Raw genomic sequence first — 23,555 nt, forward strand, 5'->3', positions numbered from 1 at the left:
TTTTTTCAAGTTGTTGATTAAGTAATAACAAAGCTAAAAGCCAGATTGCCTCCGCCCAACGTACAAAAATATCATATTTCTAAGAGTTTAATTTTTATGTACAGTCAGATTTATACTATTAACTAATTAAAAATAGTAGTATAACTTCTAAGGTAATTGTTGTAAAAGTTAATAGCTTTATCATATATGACATATATGACAGATTGTGATTAGTTTACAACAAATTTTCTTTGCATGGTTTATAGTTTGACAGATTCTGAAATTTTCTTTACACTCTCTAATAACGCAAAGTCAGGTTGGAATAACTGTAGCAAAATCATAATGCAATATGAGACCAGCATCGGCCGCAACTATAAACCATGCATCTAGATCTAATAACTGATAAATCATAAACAACATTATTGGTAATTAATTTGTGTACTTGCGATACATTAAGAATCTCTGTAGCAAAAAATATTAAATTCCATAAAGAAAAAGATGGAAATAAAAATTCAAAAACTGCAGAATTAAATTTTACTATGATGTACTGAAATGATCAGTCCAACATAAAATTCAAAATTACAGACCTTGGAAAACTAATTAACAAGAGTGAAATAGTGTCAAAGATCCTTCAAATAATAAGTGGCTACTGATCTGGAGATGATTGTTGCTGCTCTGGTGGTGGTGGTGGTTGTGGCCACAGTTGTGGTGCCATGTTGTAGGGATGAGTCTGTTGAGCATATGGGTCCATCACAGGCTTATTACCCATCATGACACCAGCAGCTCCAACTTGTTGAGGTGGCATATAGCAATAAGGAAGTGCCTCAGGAGGCCCTGTAACAGGCACATCTCCTCTTGGCATTGAAGCAAGCACTTCATCTTTCAAGTCCTCCCTAGGCACAATGTCAACCAAAAAATCAAAGATATCAGTTCTTGTGATGGCTGCTGCAATATCATTCTTTTGAAGTGTTCTCCTTTTGTTCTCTTCTGTGTGATTCCAAGAGCGCAAGGTTAACTCCAATATGAACATTTCACATGCCCTCGCAAATATGACCGGTGCCTCAGCCGATATCATTCTGACATCCTCGTCAGCCTTCATAATCTTCTTGATCCTCGCCAAGGGGAGGCTATGGTTCTTGAAATCGGTCACCTTCTCGATTTCTTGATATTGGTTTGCCCAGAAGGCTTGGAGACGTTGCCGCAGCTGCTGCTGTTGTTGCTGATGCATGTGCTGATAAGCAAGTTGATGTTGTCCTAGCTGAGTTGAAGGTGGTTGACCAGTGGATTGAATGGTCCCAGGTGATGCAACAACCATACCAGGTGAACCTGTCATATGGCTGGCCTGGTATGGATTAGAACCATAAGGAAATTGAGGTCCATTTCCAACAACCCCCATAGATGGGTTCTGGCCATGCCCATGCCCATGCCCTTGATGATCCATCCTGCTTCACGTCAAATCAAACAAATCAATGCCTACACTTCATTAGTGACCAAAACAATATTACATATACATGCAAACAAAATGCATGTTTGGATAACCATTCCAACCTTCTAAAACTACGTTCAAAATTGAAAGAGTATCATTCTCCAAAAGTATATATTGAACACTCAAAAGTACGTCCAGAACGATTATTCAAACATGCGCAACAATGCACATGCTACCAAAGATTCTTTAGGGAGGGATGGGGATAGTAGAGCTGGAGGGAAGAAAAGAAGGCACACCCTTTTCTCTGCATGCATTAAACATAACAAGTAAACAAACTATATATCAAATTCATCAGTAGATCTTGATCTTAACACAATTCAATTACATATTTAGAAGTAAATCTGTTTAAAAGTTTACGAGCCGCATAACATCCATCACAGGACAATGCTATATATATTTCATGGCCACAAGTACTCATCCCAATTCCCGGGTTTGGATTTTTACCGTAACAAGATAGATAATGACAAACAGTTTCACTACACCTAGATGCGTTAACAAAATTACGTAGATATGTGTATTCCTATAGCTACAGTTGCTACCTTCTCTAAGAGGTGATGCTTTGTTATGCAAATATTAAGAATCTGTAAAGGATTGGAAAATGAAAATAAAAAGGAAAAGAAAGACAAAATGATCAGAAATTCTCTGTTACTTCACAGATCTATTATGCACGAGTTTTAGTACACCAGAAGCACATTTTGGAATTATTTCCGTCAGGTGACAGATCCAAATCTTTTTATAGGGGACAAAAATATAAGGGCTTCATAAGAATATATGAAAAAACAGAGCTTTAGTAACGATTAATGATGTTTTCTTGGAACGAACGGGCCACTACCAAAAAAGATGAGTGCGATCTGTTTTGACTTTTATTGTAATAATAACTAACTCTTTATTTATTGGCCCCAACAGAGTTAATTTTTTGTTTTGGTTTATACTAATATAAGAAATCGGATTTTGTTCACTACTCAGTTAAATTAAATAAACAGGAATGCAGGTGTCCCATAAAATATAGTTAATTTTACTTCATAGGTAGTTGAAAATAATATTTTTTTAAGTATTTAGTAATAAATATTCAGTCAAATGTAATTATTTATTAAATTTATATTATTTGTTGACCATTTTAATTATTATATAAAAACTTTAAATTTTAAATAAAAGTGTAAAGATAATATACCAACAAGTCCTTAATTTAAATGAAAAAATATCATGTTGTAGTATTGTGAATAAAAATAATATGATTAAAAAATAAGATCTCACTAAAGAGTCCATATAATTTTAGACGAAAATTAATCATAGATAAAATTATTAAATATTTTATATCAATAATATATTTGTTAAAATTTTCTCATCATTTAAACGTTTTAGAAAAGGTTAGTGGTTTGCATGAGAATTTGTCCTGGTTTTGTAAAAAAAAAAAAAATTATGGGCAAATATGAATTTTCAATTTTCTACCAAGGATTCTAAAAAAAACACAAATTCCACTAAGAAAAGGGTGTCTTTGTTGACCGCCGAGAAAATACGCCATAAACCGAAAATATTCAGAGAATCAAAATATTCAATAGCCAAAGAATTTCAACGGCTAAACAGTGCATAAAAGAATTAAAAGGAATGCTAATGATACTCATTCCAATACCGTCTTTCTAACACTATTTGATTGATTAAAATTTATAATTTTGGATGAGTTTCCCTTATAAAATTGGAGAAAATATCATTGAAGAGAAGTAAGATCCATCGAAATTAATAATTTCTAATGAATTCCAACTATCATAGAGTGTCAGTATTCCTCAAAAAAATAAAGAAAATGTTCGGTCCAACGGAATAGAACACAAGAACACGCGGAAATGTTTCATAATACTCCAACTATTTTCATTTTAACTTTTGGCAAACAACTTATCCTTTCCCAAATTGTAGTTTTTTTGCTAACCTTCAGATCCGTTATAGGAAAGGTTAAAGTTACTTCAATACATTAACAAATGCAAGCTTCATCTGTATTCCTCTGGCAATTTATATCCTGGCATAACTATTTTGTCAGCGAACATTTTGCCAGTCTTGGGCATAACATGCCAGTGCATTGTCAAATTAAATTCTTTACCGCGCAAATTGCTTCCCTAGACATGAAAAAAAATGGGAAAATTAAGACATAAATAAATCTGAAGGCATTTATGCTAGCAATTGCATATCCTTGAAGAGTTTTGTACCTGATCAATGAAGCGGTACTTATTGGATGTATGAATCCAAAACTTAGCATGATCTTTTGAAGGAATTATACCATCCCACAGCGATATCTATAAATTGGCATCCTAAAAGCATAAGCAATAACTACGAGATACCATATTGCAAAGCTTGATATGTAAGAGAAGGATGCAAACAAACAGATCAAATCAAACCTGATTCAAGGGTTTCTTAGGGGTTTCATACTCAGCAGCTAAAAATACAAAAACCTGGAAGCATATAAAAAGATATTAAACCAAGTCCCAAGGCAGCCCTGAACTTCATAATTTTTTAGAATAAGTGATCTGAAAACAGGATTCCTGTAAGTCATATGCAAGTTTCACATCAAGCCGTTCCAGTGGTTTTATTGAAATGTATACACTACTGAATACAAGGTTATAAATTTTAGGATATGAAGCAAGATATAACTGTAGGCAAGGCACCATGATTATTAAGATGGGGAGGATCAAAGGAAGAGAAGACAAAATTAACAGTACATGAAGACATGCTTCACAACTCTAGTCAAATATTTTAAATTTCATTCATCCTACATCCAATCTTCCCAATTTAGTTCCTACAGCATCCACACTTTCAGGAAGCAAAGAGGGATATAAACACAAAAAACCAGTATTGATTACAATGAATCATGGAAATTCTAGTCAAGAACCTGTTTTGTGTTCCATGTGAAAAGAGACTGCAAATTTGCTGATATATTCATCGTCATGCTGACCTGCAATGGAAAGGCTTTTTCATTACATATTGAACTAGGAATTAAGAGGGCGAGCCCTGGGGCAGCGGTAAAGTTGTGCCTTGGTGATTTGTTGGTCATGGGTTCGAATCCGGAAACAGCCTCTTTGCATATGCAAGGGTAAGGCTACATACAATATCCCTCCCCCATACCTTCGCATAGCGAAGAGCCTCTGGGCAATGGGGTACGAAGTTTTTTTATTGAACTAGGAATTAAAATATCAGAGACATAAAACAGAGATGGTCTATGGCACAATATGATAAAAGATCATATGCAGTATAAAATTCATGGCACATGCAGATAAATATACACGAGAGTGAAATGTGTGTATAGGTGTTTATAGTGTATTACATCGTAACCACTAGATCTTTTGCATGGAAAATAGCGTCGGTGGTTAAATATTTTGTCATGCCTGGCCACTGAAAAATGAACTTCCAATGGCCAGAACCATCCCATGCTTAAAATTATCTCGGCAGTGTACTTGAATAGTTTCAATTCAAGCATTCAAGAGAATTACTTGTACATTGTATGCAAAATATGAACATTCAACAGCCAAAGCAAATACCTAAAAGGAATTTGGTGACTTTAATTGAAGCTCTTTACCAGATTTTTTTTTACCATATTTAATAATTGAATGGATACTTTGATTAAAAAAAGTTAATGATTTAAACCATTACAGTTAGTTTGAATTTAAGTTCTGTTTAGATAATAATAAATTGATATGATGTGAAACTCTATTTTTGTCATTGGTTTCATCAGTAACTCCATTGTAAGCACACTGCTGAAAGACCATGACTGCAAATCTTCTTGTGAAAAAATACCCATTTACAAATATGTCAAACTTTGAATATGGTATATACCTATTCTTTATCTACCATCACATTCAAATTATAATCCCTTAAATGCCCTAAAAAAGCCAAACACAATCAATGACTGTTTACAAGTAAAGTTTTTCACATAAACTGGAATGCCAAATACGCAAACAGAATCTTCAGTCTGTGAAATATATTTGCGCTTCATTAATTTCATTCCAATAGTTTCCCTTTTAACTGTGTATTATTGCAAAAAAAAAAAAAAAAACATTCATAAAGTTATTTTCCCCTTTAAGAAAATAAAAGATTATCAATCAAACCAAGCTTTTCCATGTGATTTTGCCACAATGCCTTTCCATGCTCATACCGCATTTTCTTTTAAAAAAATTATAACACATTCTATTCTATCTCAAACAGAGCCCAATCCTGAATCCCAAAGAGATTGCATAATAAGCAGCAGAAAGGAAAAAAATAATAATATATATATATATAATTAGAATTTGAAATAAGAAAAAAATAAGCAATAATTAGAATGACCTCGTCGTCGCCGTTGGGCTGTTTCTGAAACCAGTTAATGTTGGTGACCTGCACAGAGACACGATTAAACGATGTTAGGTTAAGGAATGAGTGGATTACAGATCTGAGAGAGAGAGAGAGAGAGACCTGAGCATGCACAAAGGGAGTGGGGGAATTGAGGTTATCGGAGAGAGAAGCCATGGCGGACATAACGGCCAGAATGGTTATGGCGAAGGTTAACAAAGCATTGACTCTGTAACCGTACGAATGCATTTTTCCTTTCTTCCACTGCTCTGCTACTGTCCACACTCTTCTTCGGTAAATTTTAACAAATCAAAAATGAATTATAAAAAACTATTATTTTTGTCATATATTCAAATTCAATTACTTATATGTGTAAATGATATTTTTTTTCTTCCTTAACCCTCTTATTCACCCCAAAAAAGAAATTCGACTAATCTAAAATTCAATCAAGTCAAAAGCAAATTATGATAGAAAATCATCTTTCGTGTAACTTAAGAATATATTAATCATTTATATTTAATCGTGTGATTAATAAATGATCATTTTAATACTAAATATGTAGATGAGTGAAATTTAATATCTGAAAGAATAAAAATTCTAATTTATTATTTACAGGTAACAATTTCATTCTCTCCATTCTTTTCAAGAGTAAATTGTCATACCAACCAAAATGATGATACTTTACATTAATATTGTAAGTTTCTAATTAGAAACTTGATTTAGATTTCTTAAAGAAGCTTTCTAATTAATAATTAATAATTAATACATTGCGAGGTTTGTAAAACCGAATAGAAGCCTATGTTCAACATCGGGTATTAATGTATGGGCTAACTACTGGATATTTTAACATCTTCCAGATCATACAGTCCACTACGTCGGGTGGTTTTTACTTTTTACCAGGTCTTGGATGAATTCTCAACCCAATACAGAACTTGAATGCTTAGGGCTGTGTTTACGCAGTAAAGTAGCTTTTGTTCATTATCAATAAAGTTAAACAAACTATCATAAGCGAGGTAGTTGATTAAATATGATAAGCGAGTGTTATTAATCTTAATAGTGTGTTTAAATCTTACAAATAAAAAAATAGATTATCATAAATTGAAAATATAAACATAATGAAAGATTTGAATGAGGAAAGCCAATATTTGAATTTAAACCCAACTTATCCCTCAAAACAAATTTATTAAATGAAGATTGTCCATTGTCCCTGTTTGTATGTATCATTTTCATCATATTAGATATCTAATACTTCTTCACATTGAAGAATTTGAACATCTCAAATATAAAATTTATAAGACTAGGCATTTGTTGACAGTCCATTTTTGTTAACAATCCAAAAATTGATAGCTCAATAAGTCCAATAACAATTATTAAAATTTTTTGATATTACTTTAAAATTTTAAATTTAAGCTTAACTTAATTTCAAAAACTAAATTTGAAGGTAAAAATTATCACTTATTTATATACACTAATTTAACCACATTACTCGTTTATATAAAAATCTCTATCACTATCTGCATTTATTATAATTCTTTTTCTTTCCGCTACTTTCATGGATCCTCTTTCATTCTCTTTTCTTTCTTCTTTTACTTTGTTTTCTTGTTTTAATGAGAAAGTTAATACTTTACGTACTATGTATCCTTGATATCTCTCACACTAGTACATGCTTTGCTATCAATCTGAGAAACCATTAATACTGCACACAATTTCGTGAATTAAACTTTTATTGAAAGTTAATGGTACAAGAACAAGCCATCGAAGAGAAGTAAATAATATTACAATTGTTAATTCGTTAGCATATAGTAGCTCGCGGATAAAGTCAAATACAATTTTCAGTTAGTGAAAAAAAAACTAAAAGTTGATTGAAAATATTTGTTAAAAATACAGCTATTCTTATTTTCATTTATACACTTATTCTTATTTTCATTTGTTAAAAATGCTGATTTAAAAAACAAAATATCAAACATTTTAAAATTCAAAGAATGTAAATAATAAAACATGGCTCAAAAGAAAAAGAAAAAAGTTTTCACCTCGTGGACTGTGGTCCCACAAATCCCTTGGCTCTGCCATAGATCGATGGAGAAAGTTTAAGAAGTGTAGTTGGCACTTCTGTAGTTCTGTTCCCAACCCCCAAAATAAGAGGGGAGAAAAAAAGAAGGAACAGCAGATAAGGAGGTAAATAAGGAGGTGTTTGGAAGTTGTAACCAATTTTTTAAGTGGAGTATATAATTTTTTTTCTTCCTCAAAGCAACATGCTATAATTTATGGAGGAATGTGTGTGACTGGAATAATGCAACAAAAAGCTATAACGGGCAACAACTGATCGTTTGAATAGAGATGCTTAAAAAGTACTCCTTGTAATTTAGAGCATTACTAAATTCTAGTAATTAAAAGTTAGAAGAAAACAAAAATAGTTTCAAGAGCACACAATTGAAATTGAACTTAAGTATTGAATATTGTGACCAACATGTGTGAAAAGAACATATTTGGCCAATAGTAAAGCCAACAGAATCTAGAGCATTGAATTTTACAGGACGCATGACTCCATTTAAATTTGAGAAAATTAAAGGGCCATGTGAGACCGGACCAAAGTAAAACAAACATCACATGATATCCCTAAATAGTCCTAAAATGTTGCACATTTTTCTAGCACTAGGACAAAATTTAATGAACCCCCAAAATAAAATAAGACTACAAACAAATGGAAAAACCTAATTAAAACAAACTACTAGTCACCACTAATAATAATAATTTACATGATACTGCAGCTCTCAGTGTTCTCATCACTGAAAACGTGTGTGATAGGATCCGCCATGGGGTGTGAGGGCATTGGTGGGGGTGGAAAGTAGTTCATAGATGGATGTTGGTGTTGGTGTGGGTGTGGCCTTCCATACATCATGTGTGGTGGGTACATGTTCATGTTTGCTTGCTGTTGTTGCTGTTGTTGTTGGTTCATCATCATGGCCATTAGTTGCTGTTGTTGTTGCTGCTGCTGCATGTTGTAAGGGTTAGGTTGTTGCATCTGCATCTGCATCCCTTGGTAGTAACCACCGTTCATCGCTGCTGCGGCCGTGGCTGCCGGTAATCCTTGCACCGCCGGCATATTGATGTTCATATTCCTCATATGGTCCATTGGGCCCATCTGATTCATTGGACCTCTCTGAACCATTGGGCCCATCTGACCCATGGGGCCCATGTGGTGGCCCACATTGCCATTATTGCTACCATGACCCTTGTCATTATTGTTTTTACCATTATTCCCACCCTTGCCATTTTTACCTTTGGTAGGAGGGATATCAAAATCTTGGAAGTCAAAGTCAATTTTGTCGAATTTACCTCCTCCTCCTCCTCCTCCTCCTCCATCTTTCTTTCCTTTGTTGTTTTTATTCTTGTTTGTTGCTGTGTCGGCTGAACCTCCACCTCCTCCTGCCTTCTTTTTTTTTCCTAAGCCTAGGAACCGAACTAGGAAGCCTCCACCACCGTTTTTGTCTTTGGAGTTCTTTTTCTTGTTACCATTGTTATGATGATTATTATCTCCCCCACCCTTTTGCTTTCCACCTTTGTTCTTTTGACCACCATCTCCATTGCCCTTTTTTCCATTTTTACCCTCGTTGAAGTTTCCACCTTTGCCCTTTATTTGTATAGGCAGATCAATGACCTCACCCTTCTTGACACCCCCATAATTGACACCCCCATTCCCTTTATGGCCGTTCATAGCAGGCCCATTCATCCCATGTGGCCCACGCCCATTCCCCACCTGGCCCATCATAGCCATCATCTTGTTATGTTGCATAGGATGCCCCTGCCCCTGCTGCCCATGGCCATGACCATGACCATGACCATGACCACCATGTCCATAACCATTACCATACTCTTCCTCTTCCTCCTCTTCTTCCAAATCATCTTCAAACTCATCATAGTCATCATCAAATTCATCAAAATCACTCTCATCAAGTTCATCCTCTGATAAGTTGAAGTTGACAGATTTCTGATTCTTGGGGGGTACTTTTGACCCTCCATTAGCATTTTGGAAGTGTGCTAGTTGACCACCACCACCACCACCACCACCACCACCACCTCCTTTCTGAGCACCACCTTTGTGATTCTGAGACTTGTTGTCCTTGCTGCCCCCTTTGGTGTTATCTATGTGCATGTTCTTGAACTGAGGGTAGGTGGGGTAGTTTTGGTTGTACATCATGCCTCTCTGGCCACCCCAAAGTTCGGCATGCTTCCCTGACCTCTTTAGCTTTTTTAGCAGTTTAGCTGGATCTACATGCCCTGACACCATCACCTTCCCTCGCTCCGCATCTATGTTCACAGAATACACCCCTGCACAACAATAACTCTCATTATGCTCCACGACAAAAAAAGAATACTAATCTGTCAAATCTTAAATCTAATTATCTTTATCTTTGCTTACAAAAACAGAAACAGTACTAAAATATCTCACAGCATGGTAAAGTTGGAAGCTATGTACCAAGAAAAAAAAAAGTAAAGTTTGATTCTTGCAATATATTAACAAATAAACATCAAAATAAGTGAAAAACACGGGGATGATTTAAGTGACATGGTAAAGTTGAGATATTTGAAGCAAATTAACATCAAATGAGAATTTTTAAAAAGAAGACAAAAGCAAAAGGGAGGGTGAATAGAGATGTACGTACCATCAATTTTCTGCAGGATTTTCTTTACTTTCTCTTCACAGCCATCGCAGTGGATATTGACCTTGAGAAGGTAATTCTACACGAGAGATATAAAAAGCACAACACAGATCAGTTAGCATAAGTTCAGAACTGTACCCCCTAAACAGAATAGCAAAAAAAGGAACCAGATTTGTCTTTTTAAACTAGTTTAATTAACTTATGAACACAAGACTGAAACTACTAGCTAGTAACAAGTGTGCACCTGAATTTTCATCGTGTCTTGTTTACTCATGCTTGCTATCTGCTGGTTCACGCACACAGCGCAGAGATGTGAGTGAAGTAGAGAACAAACAGTGAAACTAGAGTAGTGTCAAGTGTGTAGAGAATTGTTTGTTTTTTAGAGAGAGTAAAGGGTATTGTTGGTACGCATTGGACACTTCTATATTTGTTCCTTTGCTCAAGTATCCGTACTGTTTTAGGCTCACTCGCACTCACGTACAACAAAGTCACATTTTTTAGAGAAAAAGAGATAAGAGTGAAGAAGAGAGAAGGTGATTGCGGAAGATGCAAGGTAATAAACAGCTTGGAACTAGGATAGCTTCTCTATATGTTATGACTATGAGTTGGCTTTATGTTTTATGATATATATATATATATATATATATATATATATATATATATATATATATATATATATATAAGAAACTCGTGAAGCTTTCAAAGTGGTCTCACTGACAGCTTAATACTGCCATTGTTGCAGCTAAATAATTAGGAGCAACTATCTTTTTTTTAATATCTGTTTTCTTTTTTCTAAAGAAGACAGCATGACTTACTTTGACCCCCCTCTATTTTGACCTATTCAGCCCATCAACTTCTGGGCCGGCCCTGTTCAATTGGGCCCATAAACAACTTCATGTATATAAGAAAGTGAAGTAATTTTTCTCAAAAATAAGCTGAAGCTATTCATGTCTTCAAATAAATTGTTTAATGAGAGATAATTGCCAAATTGATCAAAAGAAAAAGACTTTAAAAAGAGTTGTAATATTAATAGCTCGTGTAGCGTGCATGTGACCTTGCGTGAAGGCAGAATGGACACTCTTCAATCCCAATCAACTTTATTGATTGGATCATTTAGAAAAATAGTCAATGGACTACTTGAGAAATTCAATTCTTCAAAGGGACAATTTGGGCTGTATATTACGTTACAATCCTGTACTCCTCTATACTCTACTTACATTAATTGGAATCAAATTCTTTAATGAGCTCATACAATTGCATTCAATTTTCATGTGAAACTTGGATCATGTTATTATGGCTGTGGGGTGTTGCTGGCATGATATTCAAAAATGTTTTTGTTTCTCTTTTTGTTTGTTTACCGGGTAATGATTATTAAATTATTACTTTTTGTAACGTATACCTGTTCTTACAGGTTAGTGTTTATAAATAAAACCGTGCAATAAGAACGAACATGCTTTGGAGATTCACAAAGGAAGCAAGACAGCAAGGACCAAAGACTTGTCAGTCAAGGTTAAATAGTCATTCCGAAATTTAAAGACGAGATTTGGGTTTGTGTGTAAAAGCAAGGAACACAGGGACCTCTCTAAACCCATCCCGATGGTACTGACACTATAATACAGCCAATGACTAGACTCTAAAATAATGCACAATTTTTTTTAAAGTAGGAGAACACTGAACAATGATCTTCTGCGAGTTTGGACCCTGCTTTTGCAACCAGAATCATTGTTTGTCTTCATTAAAAGTCCAACCTGGTGGAAATTTGCTGTCCCCATATCATCTTTTTTCTTTTCTTTTTTATCCTTTCAAATTTTAAAAAAATTGCCGTAAAAGATTTCTGTAATCTGCAAAAAACAACCCCACCACCATGGGAAAAAAACCTTCCAAAAATACTCCAAAGTTTTTGAAAGTGCTTTTGTTTTTGTTGGATGTGGGGTTGGTTTAGTTATCTAATTTCCGCCACTTTCCGTTTCTTCTTTCTTTCTTTTCCCTTTTATTATTTTGCGACTACTTGACTATTCAACTAATGTATATGCTATAAATCAATTAAAAAAAGTAGTGTATATGCTAATCAATCTTCGTTTCTGTTGTGCTGTACAATTATACTATATGGATTGTACTTTGTGTTCTTTTAGTGGCCTAATAGCTAATGGACAACTCCTTCCCATTGTTGAATTGAACATTTTGTGACCAACTTGTATTATGAAAGGAATAGAAGATTCGCTACACAAAAGCTTTCCACTTAAGATTTTGCCTATTGATCCATTTAGTTAGGGGCGCTGCCACTGACATGGACACATAAGAATTCTTCTTTAAGTTATAGATTTTACTATATCTTAAATAACCCATGATTGAAGTTAAAATATATTTTTCACTAGTGAATAACATCTTTGTTATTTTGAATATTATAAAAAACTTGTTTAGTTTTGTTGCATTATTGATCATACGCACTACTAATAGGAAGAAGCTAATAAAATACTTGGCTGTCAGCTAACTCATCACCCGCATGACCCTGAAACTAGTTATTGGTCTAGCGACCCACTGACCCAAGTGACATAAATATATAACTATTGGACAAATGGCAGCTTAAAATGCATGATAATTATAATGAAAGACCTCCCTTATATTATGTTATTCTTTACACTTTCCTCCGTGGTAGATACCAACATCGCGTGCAACCAAATTGGAGAGCTTTGGCATTTAATACACCAACCCTGAGGTACATTCAAGAACATATTAAAATTTAAAACGAGAGGTAAGAATTGTTCTTGAAATATAACATGCTAAATGGCCCAGCAAAAGTAAAATGACAATGAGGAAAAGGATCGGATAGCCCATCATCACATGATAAACTCAACTATCGTAATACTTTCTAGATAATTAGCTAGAATTTAGTATATAGATGTTTCATTGTTGTGCCAAGAACTGAGATTTGCTACACGATCCTTGATCTTCTGATGAAGATCAAACAAACACACGCACAAACACAGCAACCAGAACAGAAAGAAGAAAGAAAGAATCACACACACAGTTGCTTCTGGTTCAAGTAAGAACAATGTGTTCTTCCTCTCACCCAATGAACAATGCTCTCAAACCTATGATTTCACTTGAGAGTTGAATCTTCCTCTCACAATACAATTATAGATTTCTCTCAATAATAGAAACTGAAATCAACTCTAATTACCACTAGAATTGGTTGAAGCTATATATACATGCTTCAACACTCTAACTGTAAAAACATAAAACAATTAACAAGTGATTGGTTTATTAGAAATTAACCAACTAAATTGTAACTAACTCTTAACAGCTAACTAACTTGGTACTTGGACCAATTACAACACACTAAAATAATTCGTCGGATTGAAACTTATGCCTAAAGAAGCCGCTTTCTATTAATCCTTTCTGTCCAGAAACTGACCCAATTAAACTTAATACCAATTTCCAATTGATGTTTCACCTCCTCGATTGTTAGATATAGGACATGCATATGCTAAGTAATGAAACCATAGAATCTAACAATACAATGGATTTAGAATAATACTATCAAGCACATGAAATTTATTGAAGGTATGCTTTGAAATCAAGACGTCACCGTCCCATAATTCACTGTGGTGAGAGTAATTTGAAATTTTGAATATTGTTTTAAAGGTTTTATTATGTAACTATTGTTATTACGGTTTGAGGGATTTATGCCTCGCTCATAGGAAACAAGAAAATCAATAATGAAAAATGGGAATAAAAATATTCCACCTAAATCTAGTTTAAAAGTGACACACATATACATATAATACCTAAAATGCTAAGAAGAAGAAAAAAAAAATCTTCGTGGGACGGTTGCCCCAAAAATCTTATATGTGGGTCCGTCTTTGAGTTCAATGGAAGATATTTGTTTGGTTGGTGGCCAATGGTTTGGTGATAGGTTACACAGTTCATAGGATAGCATATGGGTAACTAACAATACCGAAGTTCCAAAATAGTATAGAGCAAAATCTGACTTCTATTGGACATTGGACACTAAGCCCCTAAGTCGTAGCAAAATAATTCACGCAACATGTATAAAGTTCAATAGTTTGTGCAAGACAATGTACTACTTGTATCTTTAGTGATTATGCGAAAATGTATTTTGCATGATTATTCAAACTCACTATTACCAAACTCTTGAAAGTTGAAACGATTATCAATCGTGCAAGTAACACTCGTGACCCAACTTGAGCACTGCTACAGCAGATTAAGACGTACGTGATCATGTTCACACCGAATCTGATTACACCGGTCGTTAGATTCATATTAATAATTTTTAGGTTTAATTAATCATAGAGGGACATGTGCCCCAGGGAGGCAGGGACTAGTTTATGAATTTGGCAGATAAATTAAGGACTTGGGACCCCAAACAGAAAGGCCAGGGTTGGTACAGTGGAGTTGTTGGCTAATCACTTCAGGGTCATAAATGCTTTTATGAGATTGGGAGGAAGCCTCAGTACTAGTGGAGGGCCAATTTTATTAAACTGCTGAGTATTTTTCTTAACAAACATTCAAAATTTATTTTGCTTTGCTATGATGTAAAGTATTAATCTCTCGTGTTAGGTTCAACTCTTGTTGGTACAGAAACTGAATTGAATTATTGATCCTGCTGCTAACTGCTAAGGTGTTGACACTGACACCATGGGTGTCTGTGGAAGTGGAACCCAGATGCTACACATCCTAACCTAATCATGGATCCATTGGGTCGGTCCAGAGTCCAGGCCCGTACCCGACCCATTACACAGTACGCATGCTGAAGCTCAACTCATGACATTCTAGTTTCTTAATGCATGACCAGTTGACCATGATGTCAGGGTTCAGTGAAATACAAAGACCAAAAGACAAATTATACTGTTAAGTTATTAATTTGACAAGCATAGTTAATAAATTAAAATTGATGGATGGAAGGAGGAAGCAGCAATCCCCACAAACAAGAAGAGGAGAAAGGAAGGATAGGATAGTGTCCGTTGCTTTAAGACTTTCAGACATTGAGATTTGAGACTGTGCTTTCGGTACCTTTTATTTACCTCAATATTCGAAATATCTGACGGAGTTGGATCCAAATTGAACTTTAATGTAGTAATAATATTAAGATGCCAAAGAAAAGATACTGTGGTTTTACGCTTGCTTGTCGCGGCTGATATTCTATATTCCCACTTTTGCTCTGTGCTTTTTATTCTTCTGGGACCGTGTGCGGGGGACACAACACAACACAGCCACAGAGTTTATTTCATGTACTGCCATGAAAACAAAGTTAATGCTCCTTCACACAGACACAGACCAATTTGACTCATGTGTTTACTACTACTACCTCGCTTTCTCGAACAACGATGCAACGTAACATAATATGATTCACTGCTTTGAATTTATCCTCCTCTCCTCTCCTCTCCTCTGTCCTCGATGTATCTAACTCACTCCATCACTATTCTCCTACAATAACTACCATACAGTTTTGTCGCTAATGCACAACAAATCTGAGTTTCCTTTTCCATATATTTACGAAAGAACAAATTTTTCGGTACAAGACAATTATGCTTCCAACTAGATAGGACTTATAAACTATAAAATCTTAATCTAACTGCATATTTAGGTTCAGCTTGGAAGAATTTAGTATCAGTTAATTTTACATGCTATTAGTGGTTGTGGTTCCTACTGCAATTTGTGGATATTATTAATGATATTCACAAGAGTAGACAAGTATATACGAGAACCATTTTATTTTGTGTTGAAGTATAGATAGACAAGTATGAGCAACAAAAGGCAAGGAAAAATAATTTGATAAGTGGAAGCATATATATATACATGTTGGTGAAGTTATTAAAATAATTTTCAACGCAAGCAAACAAATGCAGGAGGGTAAGAAAGCACAAGGACCAGGCTGATTGGTCACTTAATCCAAACTAATTAAGGATTCAATAATTCTTAGATCTTCTATTAGAAGTTAGAACCACGATGCGAAAGCGAAACAGTGCAGACCATGTGCCAAAGAGATAATATCCCAATTAAGTTTGCTAACTTTGATCAAAGTAGTTAACAAGGCCATAATATACCAGTCTAACAAATATTCATTCCTTTCACCTGCTTCAGTTAACGCAATTATCAAGACCAGTATACATCACAGTTCACAAATCGCACTATTACGGCTGAAACAAGTTCGAATATACTGAAATTAAACTAATAAAAAATTGAAGTTACATGCATATATTTGAAGTTCTGAACAACTATTGCTACTGTGTCTTCCATTATATTGGGATTTTCGTTTCCAACGTTTACTTGCTTACAAACTCCCCTGTCATACTCCCATTCCTCATAAAAGTAATTCGGTTTGATTATATAGAAAGTCTCTGTAAGGGAAAATTATGTTTTATCCCCTATATTTTTGTCCCATGTTGTCAAGATTTCTATATTTTTTATATTGAAGAATTTGGTCTTAAAATATTAGAACTAAAAAAACAATTTTTTTCATGTATTATAACAACTAATAGCAAAACGTCAATTATATAAAATCTCAAGTAGTGGGTTTATATATGTATTGCTATACCTCAAGGAAGATAATTGTAATTTGCACCTATATAAAGAGTAGAAGCCTTAATCCTAAGAACTAATCTACATTAGTTACAACCTACTACTGTCTAAACCATGATGAATTTTGAAGATTAGTTGATTATTGATATAGGAACTATAAAAGGAATAGATAGCTTATCTTATGATTAAAAATCGAGGAGAGTGAAACACATCTCTGACTTTTTTTTTCAAACATTAGTATTAGATTCGGAGAGGCGACAAATAATGTTCACATTTCAATAACATTGTAAAAATACTGTTGTAACAAGTAACATGTCAATGACAAAGCCTAGCATAGCCTCTGGGCCTAATTCATGGCATCACCCGTTGTGCACTTACTCTTGAGCCAAAACAAGAAACATATCTCTCGTAGAATTGTCTACAAGATAGTTCAAGACACATCTGGCAAGGTCTTCAATTAATTACCAAACCACAATAATCAGATACTTAACATTTAAAGAAAGAGACTTAACATGCAGGCACAAACTCAACACAGTCCACATCAAGTGGCACCAGTGCCAACTTAAAAGATGATTAAACTGAATCAATATCACTCAGAGATTGGTAAAAGTGTTAAAAAAAACTACTCAAAAGACAGAAACCATCATCATCAGCATCTGCAGACATGGTAAATTAAAGCATCTCTATAATATTCACCGCCCTAGCTTCTCGCTTACCAATACCATCGCCATCAAAACCAGACATTCTCATAACAGTGAAGGGTCCAATGGCCATCTTATCTGAAAAGATAGACACATTGTCATCATAGACTGATTGGATTCTCAGCAATTGAGAGGAAATGGGAATGTAGACCATAGATAGATAGAGATGAGGAGGGAATGAAATGAAACATATTGAGTATATAATATATATACTAATACTATACTATATTGAATATTGCAACGAATTAAAATCAACTCTTATCAGCCGCTAAATTGATTCTTAGTCAAAGTGGCAGGAAGCAGTAAGTAAATAAAAGGACTAGCATCTGTAATGATTAACAAGCCAAAACATAAAAGTTATCACCCAACAAAGAAGAACAAAAAAGAGAAAAGGGAAAGCTAAAGGAAAAAAATAAGACTATATTGTTCTCTCAACTCACAAATGATTCATACATACAAAATTTCAATATATGTACTATTCAAAATTTTATAACACTTGAAAATATGCTATGATTCAAAATAAAATGTACAATGCCAAGTCCATAAATTGTTAATATTATCCACTCGATGTAACTGCACACAATTTTAACGGCTAGCTGCTAAGGTTGGGTCTAGTGAGATTTTGCTTCTATCCCCTTAATACTATAGGAGGACAACATATTGAAAACACATTAGAGTGGGTGTGATATGACGTAAGTTCGGTGCTGGAGATTTGAAAAAGAAAAGTGTAGTTTTCTAAGATTGGATTGACCAAATTTTTTTTGCTAAATTTGTCCGAATCTTAGCATGAGTCCTTATTTCAACCATGCTCAAGTTCCAACACAACATTCCTCGAGATCCATTAAAATCTGTCTAAACATTTTTGTCACATTAATTTGTCTTCTATTGTGTTATTGAAGGATCCCTTCTTCTTATTCTAGATTCATGTACCCATTTGTCAATGGAGCCTCATGCAGTTTTATACCCCCAATACTCCAATAGTCCTACATTTGCATTGATTATCAAAAAGAATAATTTTTGTGTTGATAAGTAGTAACTCCTTGACAAATATATCAATTTGTCAAAATAATATTAAATGGTAAGAAAGTGTTACAGGAATTTTAAGTGTGTTCACAGTTTGTATATATTAAAATTTAAGCTAATAGACTTACTAAGAGCGGATATATTCAGACACGGTAGAATTTAACAATAATAAAGGACATAAAAATAGAGCAAGATTCAAGAGACAACAAAAACAAACACTTTAATGGTGAAAAATGACACTTGCTCCATATTTTTGTAAAAATCAATGTGCATTAATCTTGCATGTGTGCAGTGTGTATTAAGTGATCATGCGTTAAGCCTCCAAATGCGCACTTAGCGCATATGAACAGTACAATTAGCTCTCGGATTGGCCTGTCACATTGAGTGTGTTGTTCTAATTCTTCATACATCTTGAAGTCCTCTATTGATGTACCCTCTACAAAATAAAATAAAATATTCTAAATTTACCAACTTTAATATTTTTAAGTTAAAAACTCAAGAAACTAAATTTCGATTCTTTCAGGTCAAAAGAAGAATTTAAAGAGAAGAGATTAGGTAATTAATGTGTAATTTAAGTGCCCAAATTAAGTATGTATAACAATTATTATTAAGTATATATTTACAAGATCTCTTTGAATTTGAGGAAGATTCAAGTTCAACCAAATGGTAAACCATGAAAGTCTTGATGAATCATTAGACAACAGAATGATTGATCTTGAGTTGGGTACATTTTGTGCTCAATTTAAGCCTTATTAATAAAATTTTGCTTATAAAAAAAATCATTAGACAACAAGAAGTGATTTTCGAGCGTAGGGACGACTTGTTTTGATGTTTTTGTTGGAACAGCAAATTCCAAGAACAAAAATATGTACCCACATTCTCATTATTCAAATGGATCGTGGGTCCTGTGTTCCCTCGAATGTGGATTAATACAATCTAGTTCTTAAACCATTAACGCCACATTTAAATAAGCTAGTGATGATGTTTCATGAAAATGGAACCGTGAGTTGAAGATACAAAAGTATTTCAACAAAAATCTTGGAAAGTGCTTCCAGTTCCGGTTCAATTAACTCTCTGACTTCAAAAGCTAGCTAGAAATATATGGTAAATTATTGCATTTACAAAATTTGTATTATCTACGACGAAAACCACAAAGTTTCAACATGAGACTTTGAAATAATTATATAAACTCCAACCTATAGGCTAACCCTAAAAGGTTATGTTGCATCTGTAATAACGCAAAATGAATATCTCTTAAAGGATATTTACTAAAGTTGGGGATCACTTCCCACAATTTGATTTACACAGCATCTGATGCTAAAGGATGTTCTATAATTTTGGTTAAAAAAAACCAAATTACAGAGTTTTTTTTACTGGATTACATTAACAGAGTTGGTAACCTAAATATTTGGCATGGACCAAAAAGCTCGTAGTGAGATCAATGTGATGAAGGAATATTTTTGAGATATTTTTAGGAGTATGTTGTAGCAGGGGAGTTATTGTCCCAATACGCCCGAGACCCGAGCCCATCATTAATATGGACCTTTATGCTTTAGGGTTGGTTGTATATATATATGGAGAAAATTGCGGATAAATTCATCAAGTTTGAAACATTTTTCTATAGTACTATAGAATTAACAATTCTATTATTTTGTTCTGTAGATATTGAGATATTTCCAAAGGCTTCCTTTGCTTTAACTAGTAGATATTTCCTTTTGCGCCTAGCTAACTATCATTCTTATCATAAACTATTTATTTCCCTTTAGTTTTTTTTTATCTAGCTAGCATTGTAGGCCATCTTTGATGAGCTTCTGTTGTCAACTTGTCATCAATCATGCGCATGCATGCACTTTGCATCTTGTCTCTTTTGCATGCATCCATCCTCACTTATAAAACGGTAATATATATATATATATATATATATGTAATCTGGTCTCACAGGCCAGTAGGTACTCTCCAATTCATGAGTGTTAGCTGTCATATGCCAATGATATTTGATGTCCTTTTCCCTTAGAACAAACTAGGGTAAGGAAATCATTGCTTCAATGTTGCAGGGTGCATGTGGTTAGGGAGCAAGATCGTATGAGTGACGAATATTATCACAAGCTGCCAACTTGATGAAGGCGATGAATTTTGGAAGATTTTACTATCAAGCTAGCTTACATGAGAAAATGATAATATTTTCTGGCTCCACATCCTCCAGAAAAAAGGATGGAACATATGATGATAAACTATTTGTAAATTAAGGAGTTGAACTAAATTATATAATCCCCGCTATTTTACGAATCAATATCATATAGGACTTAATTGTATATTCCCCTGCTTCTTCCAAATAAAAAGGGAAATGATGGAACATTTCTTATTTATTTATTAACAGCCCAATTACAACCGAGAAACTTTCAAAGAAAGGGAAATGTTTTGAGACTTTATATATAGCTTGGTTAAACCTTTAAATTAATCAATTATTGTTCTAGTAAATGATGGTTTGATTTGACAATCATTAAACCTTACCTACAGAACTTAGAGACAGAAAACATCTGTGTTGCACTCATCCTCAAACACTCCATCAAATTATATCAAAATAGATATGGACTTCAATTTGAATTCTCTCCTTCCCTTACTCCAAAGGTGATGCTACATCAGTGGCCAAGTATTCCTTGGTTTTCCTGATGAATGTGATCATATATCAGGGTATTGTCTAAATGCTTTATTGATCAATGATCATATACCTCGATGAGCTTAAACCAATTTCACTGTTACATATATAACTCGTATATTGTTTTGCCTTCTTGAATATGCAACATCATGTCTCTTCAAACAATGGGGACAACCAACAACCAAGCCAATAGGAAATATTCAAGAAAATTTTATATGATAAATTTGAATTTTCTTTTCTTTTTTTCAATAAGAGATGAATTTTCAGAGCACTTTGTTTTCAGGTGTCTTCTAAACTTTTACACCAAATTAATATTTTTCTTCTTTTTTAATTACTTATTAAGGTAAAATATATTTGAAGTCCAAATGAAATTTTAAAAAAATGAATTTGGTTTTCGTAAAAAATTTTGTATTAATTTGATCCTCTAAGAATTAAACATATATATTTTTTTTAGTTTTTAGTGAAAATTTTGTTAGACCGTTTTCTCATATGCCTAACATAAATATGTTTTATTTTTATAGAGATCAAACTAATAAAAAAAATTTGAGAATGAAATTAATATATTTTAAATTTTAGAAACACTTAAAACATATTTTACCCTAATTATTATTTTAAATATTTTTACATTTTTTTAAAGAAGATTGTTGTTATTCATCACGAAAGTAAAATCATAAGAATAGCACGAAATATAGAATGCTTAATTTTCTTTAGTCAATAATAATTATAAATATAATTATATATTTACAAATCATCAGTAAAATAACTTTCAATCAATTAAACTAAATTTTAAAATCAAAGTTTCAAATGCTCCTATTTGTATATTGTAATTTATTTTTTATTATGTACATAATAAATACAATTCATTTATTTTGACCTTGTTATTTTAATTGAAAATAAAACTTATCAACAAATGTCTGAATTAACTTGTGTGGATTTCAACTTAATCAAAATTTTGGATTCAAATTTTAAATATATAATTACATTAAATACACGAAGGAAGCATTTTCTTTAGCTATAATAATCTTATTCAACTCCAATATGAATGGCTTTGAGTTCAAATATGAAATATGTAATTACATGATGATTTTTTTTATATAATAATGTTATTCAACTTCAACAAGAAAGTCACATTTGAAAGATATTTTATTTAATAAAACTTTAAACTTTTCTTTTCTTTTTGGTCAAAAAGTGAAAAATTGATTGGATGAGAACATATACTTGTATTCACCACAACATGACAACAACCTTCATATTTTGATAACAACCCCTTCCCCCCCCCCCCCCCCCCCCCCCCGGCCAGGCATGGGTCTTAGAGGTTAAGCAACTGGGCCACAGAAATCACGGATCCATTGATCTGGGCTTCGATCCACACCCTCAATGAACCAGACTTGGAGGTTTTAAAGAATAAACTTGTCACCAATATACCTGCTAGTTAAAATGGATTAAGTTTACAAACCATTTTAATGTAAATTGACATGTACTACTCTTTGAAAGCATTTTTAGAGTTTAGTGGAACCTTTTTTCACGATTCCAAAATAATTTATCTTCCAGTTGAATTAAAATTGCTGGATTTACCTACAAATTAGGGCCACGTTTTAAAAACCTTATAGCTAAGCCGGTATTGAAGTTTTACCCTCCCCAATTCTTAGGAAAAAGGACCAAAGATATGCATGCGAGATTAATTTTACCACATGTTCCACTTACGTACTAGGGAAACGCTATACACTACTCCCTAAATATTCAATTCCTTTTACAATTTCTTGTTTTACACCTGCACTGCAAAATGTGATCTTAATTTGCTTCACTCGAATAGTACTATTCTTACCTTGGGAAGTGGGAATAATTTTATGTAGTATTGTTATTTATTTTATTGACGTGCTTGTCTGTTGGTGAGCGAACATAAGGGTAATCCTGTGATAAGTGAGAAGAATAATGAGGGAAAAGTCGTGATTAGTTATGCAAATTAAATTGGTAGGTGAGGAATACCCAATTGGATAATTGCCTTTGTAGCAAATGTTATGATGAATTTCTATCTTGTTTGATAAATATATAATGGTGACTGGTGAGGCTCAGGTTGTGGCAGCGAATAAAAAAATTAAGGAATAATAAAAAGATTGAACATTAGCAATGTGTTTAAGTTTGAAAGAGAATGTTTTCTGTTGTGGTGTTTTGGCGACTTAACTTTATGGACGACAGAA

General features: G+C 33.6%; 3 protein-coding genes across 4 annotated transcripts; all 3 read right to left on the minus strand.

Annotated features, from left to right (window-relative positions):
• Positions 1-396: 396 nt before the first annotated feature.
• NF-YC07 (nuclear factor Y transcription factor family protein) lies at positions 397-2,198 on the minus strand. The gene has a single exon (XM_041005747.1). It carries the CDS (start codon positions 1,418-1,420, stop codon positions 626-628), a length of 795 nt encoding a protein of 264 aa, XP_040861681.1. The 5' UTR covers positions 1,421-2,198; the 3' UTR covers positions 397-625.
• A 975-nt stretch (positions 2,199-3,173) lies between these two features.
• Positions 3,174-6,093, minus strand: LOC100499792 (signal peptidase complex subunit 3). Of its 2 annotated transcripts, none has more exons than NM_001249186.2 (6): positions 5,897-6,079; positions 5,771-5,818; positions 4,341-4,403; positions 3,850-3,903; positions 3,661-3,747; positions 3,174-3,570 (listed from the first exon to the last, which is right to left on the minus strand). In NM_001249186.2, the coding sequence occupies exons 1-6, from the start codon at positions 6,020-6,022 to the stop codon at positions 3,445-3,447; spliced, it is 504 nt and encodes a 167-aa protein (NP_001236115.1). In that variant the 5' UTR covers positions 6,023-6,079; the 3' UTR covers positions 3,174-3,444. The 2 variants fall into 2 exon arrangements, with proteins under 2 accessions (NP_001236115.1, XP_014618007.1); XM_014762521.3 differs by having other exon boundaries at positions 3,196-3,565; positions 5,897-6,093.
• Positions 6,094-8,203: 2,110 nt separating this feature from the next.
• Positions 8,204-11,050, minus strand: LOC100809272 (heavy metal-associated isoprenylated plant protein 34). Its single transcript, XM_003536040.4, has 3 exons — positions 10,679-11,050; positions 10,438-10,513; positions 8,204-10,102 (listed from the first exon to the last, which is right to left on the minus strand). The coding sequence occupies exons 1-3, from the start codon at positions 10,706-10,708 to the stop codon at positions 8,526-8,528; spliced, it is 1,683 nt and encodes a 560-aa protein (XP_003536088.1). The 5' UTR covers positions 10,709-11,050; the 3' UTR covers positions 8,204-8,525.
• Positions 11,051-23,555: the final 12,505 nt, after the last annotated feature.

The sequence above is a fragment of the Glycine max genome, chromosome 10, assembly GCF_000004515.6.
Source record: "Glycine max cultivar Williams 82 chromosome 10, Glycine_max_v4.0, whole genome shotgun sequence".
NCBI classification, from domain to species: domain Eukaryota; kingdom Viridiplantae; phylum Streptophyta; class Magnoliopsida; order Fabales; family Fabaceae; genus Glycine; species Glycine max.

Bases quoted from the DNA above. Each gene is read 5' to 3' on its own strand.
- LOC100499792 (NM_001249186.2), bottom strand. From the start codon at position 6,022: ATGCATTCGTACGGTTACAGAGTCAATGCTTTGTTAACCTTCGCCATA. The intron at 5,819-5,896 runs GTCTCTCTCTCT...GTCTCTGTGCAG, and splicing joins CTCCCTTTGTGCATGCTCAG to GTCACCAACATTAACTGGTT. The intron at 3,571-3,660 runs GTACAAAACTCT...TTTCATGTCTAG, and splicing joins AGTACCGCTTCATTGATCAG to GGAAGCAATTTGCGCGGTAA.
- LOC100809272 (XM_003536040.4), bottom strand. From the start codon at position 10,708: ATGAGTAAACAAGACACGATGAAAATTCAG. The intron at 10,514-10,678 runs GTGCACACTTGT...TCTCTCGTGTAG, and splicing joins AAGACACGATGAAAATTCAG to AATTACCTTCTCAAGGTCAA. The intron at 10,103-10,437 runs GTACGTACATCT...ATTGTTGTGCAG, and splicing joins AATCCTGCAGAAAATTGATG to GGGTGTATTCTGTGAACATA.
- NF-YC07 (XM_041005747.1), bottom strand. From the start codon at position 1,420: ATGGATCATCAAGGGCATGGGCATGGGCATGGCCAGAACCCATCTATG.